The sequence below is a fragment of the Sitophilus oryzae genome, unplaced genomic scaffold (genome assembly GCF_002938485.1).
Source record: "Sitophilus oryzae breed Bouriz unplaced genomic scaffold, Soryzae_2.0 scaffold_469_pilon_pilon, whole genome shotgun sequence".
Classification (NCBI taxonomy): domain Eukaryota; kingdom Metazoa; phylum Arthropoda; class Insecta; order Coleoptera; family Curculionidae; genus Sitophilus; species Sitophilus oryzae.
In genome coordinates this window covers 768881-774880 of record NW_022147050.1, presented here as the reverse complement: position 1 = coordinate 774880, position 6000 = coordinate 768881, and the positions used below count along the sequence as shown (strand labels likewise).

Here is a 6000-nt window from a genome sequence, read left to right as displayed (position 1 = left end):
CGATTATTTGTATGTTCGGCGTTGATCGGTGTGTGGCACTTCATGTTCATAATGTCGGAAAAAATTATTGCTCGTGCGTCTTTCATTGTATTTTATAAATTGTTGAAACGTCAAAAGAGAAAACGACTGCAGAGGAGATGGTGGAACATAACTCTTTTTAAAAATCGAGTTTCTCATTTAACAATTTACTAAACGATGTTGAAACAGAAGATTCTGGAAAATTTAAGAACTTTTATCGGATGTCACTTACAGATTTTAATACCTTATTAGATTTAATTGACATAAAAATGACAAAAAGTGATACCAATTACCGAAAAGCAATTTCACCTAGAGGAAGGCTAGCTATAACCTTACGGGTCATGGCGATTTTTGTACTCCTCTATTAGTTCTAAAACTTCATTCGGCCATTCCATTTTTGATATTCGATCGCAAACGTGGTAAACAAAATTCCGTCCAAACCGAACGTGCAATAGTGCGAATTTTCTTTGATGTACCGACACGGCGTGGAACAGCGTCGAGCGCGAGCAAGCAATCATTCGCTCGCTCGCAGAGCCGTCCACACCAGTTAAGCGTTCCCATAGAAAATACCCGAATTCTTGCTCGCTCCTGCTTGCTCATCCGGTCTGGACGCCCCTTTACATCACACAAACCTCGTACCTGTGTGTTTTATAGTCTCAATAACTGCACTAACAAAAAAACTAAAATACTTAAAAAATAATAATAATTTCTTTTACGACAAAACCCCGATTTCAATATTATTTTTATGTGATCGACATGGCGGCGCGGCGCGGCGGCGTGAACTATTTACAGATTTTTCTGATTTCTGCCGTAGAGTGCGCTGCGGTCGGAATTTGTTGAAATCAACTGAAATGCACCACCATACATCTATGAATCTTGTGATCAAAATTAAAAATTAAAGCCATTGTCAAACCACTATAAACTGTTTATTAGTGACCGATTTTGGCTGGTTTGGTTTGGTTTTCATTAATCATATTTAATTCTAACTATACAGTTAGATTTTGTCAACTAATATATCCAAAAATACCTTAATAAGTAATAAATACCCAGTTGTTTTATTCATTTCTTATTCAATACCTTTGAATAAAAAGATTAAGGAAGGGGCATATCAAAAAACTTAGATCGACAGCGACGAGGACCTAAAATGGCCGACCTAAATTCCGGTTTATCGGTGCAGTTGTAATTTTATTCAAAACGTGTAAAAATATGACATAGACTCAATAATTTGTTGTTTTGTTTTACGTTGTCGATAAATCTTGGTGGTTATTAAAATTGTTATTAAATATATATTTCTAATAAAAATAGATAAGTTATAATAATTATTTATTAACACAAACATCCGATACGCTACTGAAGCAGGTAAGTCAAATTGACGTATCTAAATTCTTTGGCATCTAATCTTTGACAAGTAGTAAATAAAAGCAAAAACGCAAGAAAAAATATATAATTAGTTAATTTTAAGTAAATTTCATAAATGATCGTTTTACTATCGTATATAGTCGCATACTAGTGAAACGTTATTCCATCATTTCCTTCGATTTTATCGCACGCTACACTGCTAACTATTTTACAGTTTTTTTTTCGATAAATCGAAATAGTGTCACTGTTCATTCAACCTCTAGACAACTACCAGTTGTAGAATAAATAACATGAAATAAGCTCAGTAAAGACTGACAAATCCATATAATTTCAAATCAAATTCAAATGTGTCAAATGAATCGTCAAACAGAAGTGTCAAAGATCCCTATCCTAGTGCCCTACCTCCGCCTACCATGCATGAATACATTGATACCAATATACTCCTTCCTTCATCTTTTTATTCAAAGTAGGTTTAATGTGCTAACATACAATGTATACATCAAGGTTTAAATAAACTTGTTACCTGTGGAATGCGGTTATTAATGATGTAGGATTTAATAGAATGGGCCCGTCTGGCATACTCATATCACCCTGTTTAATGGACTTTAGGTATTCTCTCGTAATCCTGGCTTGGCCAATTGCCCTGGCACTCAAATAGAGAAGTTTATATCCGTTGTCTTTGATTTTGTTAAAGAGGTGAGCTACCCCCGACTGAGCCCAGTCTTTGCCGACTATTGGCAAAATGTGACCCAAAACATCTGACCTACAAAATACAGAAAATTATGAAGAGACATATTGATGCATGACCATTTTAACAATTTTTACTGCAATTGTTTATACTTACTTTGTGATAGTGCCATCTATATCTGAAATAACGATTTTGTCGTCCCATTTCCATTTATACAAATGACACTGGCATCTGGTTGTTCCTTGATAAGCAGTCGTTACACTAAATTCAACTTCATTCATTCCCTCTCTTAGGTTCAACGAGGACTTAAAAGAAAAGGAAAAGACATATAGCTTTAATAACAAACCTATTTACGTATATCTAACTATTTATTCCATGCCATATACAGGTTGTTAACTGGACAGTTACTTATAGGGGAACAGAATGGCAACACTGCCTATTGAGAACGCATGCATGTCGATTTTCTGCCGACTCGTCCCGTCGCGTCGTCTATCGACGAGCGGGCCGAGGTTGCCATATTTCAACCATAAAGCTCTTGCCGCGAGTAATAAACAAATTAACAACCTGTACAACTAAAGTAATCGCAATCAATTTCCGATGAACGTGATCAACTTTGAGTGACAAACGACGACGACAGCGCTGCCAGATTGTGATGGATTTATGAGATGAATCTTAATGTAAAATTGGGATACAATATATTTATTATATTATTTATTAAAGATTTTTACGTTTTATTTTTAATTTAATAATTAATATTATAGTAATTAATTTATATATTAATAATAATAACAGTAATCACTAACACTCACAGTAGAAATATTTAAATTTAAGGCGGCAGCACTCGTTACAAATGAAAATAAGTAGAAATAACTTTGAAAGTGGTATAGTGTGCTTACCAATTAAACTTACTTCTCTGACTGCAGTCAAGGGTAATAAAGAACGTTTATTGTTACGTTCTCATTCAAAATAGTTTATCAGGAAAGCTACAAGCTCTTTGCTTCGACTGTTTAATGCTTCGGAATATTTTCGACACACAATTTCAAGAAATGCAATACAAAAACTCGAAAATTTAGTTCTTAAAAGAACTGTTTGTGCTGAAAAGTGCAATTTTTAAAAAAAGACTATAAGAATCGGCAAAAAAAATGAAAAAACTCCCAAAGATTCAACAACAACACGATATTATACAAAATAATGACTGACATAATGATAATTGTCAAATAATAAACGATAACGTTGCTGATCGCGGCGCAATGTGACCAACATGGCGATAATAAAAATCGCTTTAAACTAATTTTTGCAGCTGTAATCTAAATAAAATATATGTTACAATCATTTGGCTCTATGAAGTAAAATGAAGAGCTGCTCGGTATCTTAAATTATATAACCAATTTAAACATTTTTGCGAAAATTTAATTTAGTCAGGTTTATAGGCTTTAGTGTCAATTTCGATACGATTGATGACGAGCATCGGAAAATGTTTTGCGATTACCGTATTTATTTATGCACCAAGCCTATAGGTCTTTAGCCGTGCTTTAACTGTCTAATATGACTATTTGTTTTGGAAACAATAACAACATGTTTTAATATTTCCGAATTGATTTTCGATATGCATAACATTTTTTTTTATTTTGACAACACTGAGATGTTATTAAAAATGTTTGAACCAGTAAAAATAAACATATTCTATACCGTGCTGGCAACTGTTACTGTTGGGTCGGTATTTACATGTGTGGAAGTAAATCGCATATGATCTTATGAAGTCGGAGTGAGAGAAATGCGACGGTATGCTGTTGCGGCGTTGCCGATACGCCTTTCCCTATCAAGTAAAGTAAAATCACTATCGCAAACCGCTTATTTTTAAAAGACTTTTTTTTTCGAAAAGATAACTAGATATAATCATTAGACATGTTTCTGAGCATCTGAAATGGAATTATAATAAGGATATTGTTAGGTTGTCATTTTTTTATAACGAGAAACGTCAGCAATCGCGATAATTTAAAAACTCAACTTTTTAACACAACACGCCATAACTCAAGAACCACTTTAGATATTGAAACTTTTTTTTATTTTGAAGATCGGATCTTTTACAATATGTTTACATAAGAAAAATTCGATAAGGCTGTTTTCTTCCATTCAAATTGTAAACAACCCATCCATTTACTTTTAGAGCATAGCAATTTTCAGCAATTGTGTAATTTTTTTATCGATAAAGATTGTCACATACTGTCTACGAAGAAAACACACCAGACATATTAAGAAAGTTTTTGAAAAAACTACAATCAAATATTTCTAATAGATTTCGAGGTATCGATTTTTGAATTCAGAGTTCTAATAACGCGACCACTGTCAAAAACCAACTCAATTCCACTTATTTTTACCAAAAAAGTGTTTCTAGTTTGCACTTAAAATTTTCAAGCTATAGGGAAAATTACGACTGGTTAATAAATAAACAAGTAAAGTATCACGAGACGTAATTAAACCGTGAAGCTGAACGCATGATGTACACCCTTCCCTAGAACTTTAGTACTGACAGAGGTACTGATTGGGTCGACCGGTCAACTGCGTCACAAATCTGCTATGTCCCCTTCCACGTCTCTTAGCAATGTGCGTAGTTCTCAGTTTATTTCATACGTTTGGCAGCGTGTTTACTGTTCTCTCTTTGTTCGGTACATTATAAACCCGTTGTACTCTTCTTACATACGGAAATCTCGACCCAAGACTAACCTTTGCCAGCCCTTAGTATAGGGAATTTAAAGATATATAAATCTAATAGATCGATACAGCCAAGAATTCTTTGTTTGACTGACATTTCTCATGCAAGTTAAATAATATTACACTTACAATTTGTTTAGAACTCAGTCTTAAAGTTTTTCTACATTTATCTGGTGAAACTTTAATTAATTCAGGTCGTTCTTGTTCCTCTTTCTTCTCTTCTATTTCTAGTTCTTTGGTGTTTTCTGTAACTAAAAAAGAAGAAAATTGATCAATCAGGCTATATATTTTATTCTTAAGAAAATGAATAAAATAACAGAAAAATGAAATTTGAGTGAAAGTACTAGCAAGCAAAATATTAACAATTAAAACACACATTAATTTACAAATATTTACCAGGCGATTCAGTTTTAGGTTCCAATACAGCCTCGACAGTTTTTTCAGGAGTTAGAAGCTTTAATTTAGGATCGTCTTTAGCCGGTGTGGCTTCTCTGGAAGACCTACTTCTCCAATGCCACCAAGAGGATTTGTGCGTTTGCGATTCAATAGGTTTATCTTTCGTGTCCTATAGATTATGTATTAATATACAAGGTGTAAAAAAATAGTGCATCTAACTTTGGTGGGTAATTTTACATATAAAAATAAAACAAAAAGTTCCTATGAACATATGCTATAAAATGCTTCCTGAAGAAGTTAGAGCCCTCGAAGGTTAAAGAAAAATAATACACACACATGGCCAAAATTATTGCATATAACGATATTTTTATTTTATTTCGGACCTAATATGATTCTTTTTATATTTTTGGACATATTGGCTTACTACAAGACTAACTAATAAAAAATTAAAAATCTAAGTGCAACTAGGCTGTTATTATAATTTTATTTCATAATGAGTTAACATCAACAAAAACAAATTTCATTTTAAACTGGAAATATTGAAAACAATTTTAATTATTTCTCACAACTAATAGTCTGTATTGCCTCATCGAGCCTCAATGCAAGCTGTGAGACGACGTGGCATGCTTTCAATTAAGTTGTCCAGAAGACGTTGAGGAATGGCTCCCCATGTTTCGCGCGCAGCAATTCAATTCATTTAAGCTACGGGGGGATCATTTCTTTTGGCAATATGGCGTTTTAGCATGTCCCAAGCATGCTCGATCACATTCATATCTGGAGACATCGGTGGCCACCACAGTTTTCCTTATACCCTCTTCCTCACAAAA

At 33.6% G+C, this 6000-nt stretch overlaps 1 protein-coding gene across 1 annotated transcript in view; it reads right to left on the bottom strand.

Moving 5' to 3' along the window:
* Window positions 1-6000, bottom strand: part of LOC115886141 (phosphatidate phosphatase LPIN3) — a gene marked incomplete in the record, with an annotated part of 96516 nt that overhangs the window by 13657 nt on the left and 76859 nt on the right. Inside the window, 4 exon segments of the mRNA XM_030905212.1 lie at window positions 1901-2140; window positions 2222-2370; window positions 4907-5028; window positions 5174-5342. Of these exon segments, the coding sequence (XP_030761072.1) occupies window positions 1901-2140; window positions 2222-2370; window positions 4907-5028; window positions 5174-5342 (680 nt within the window).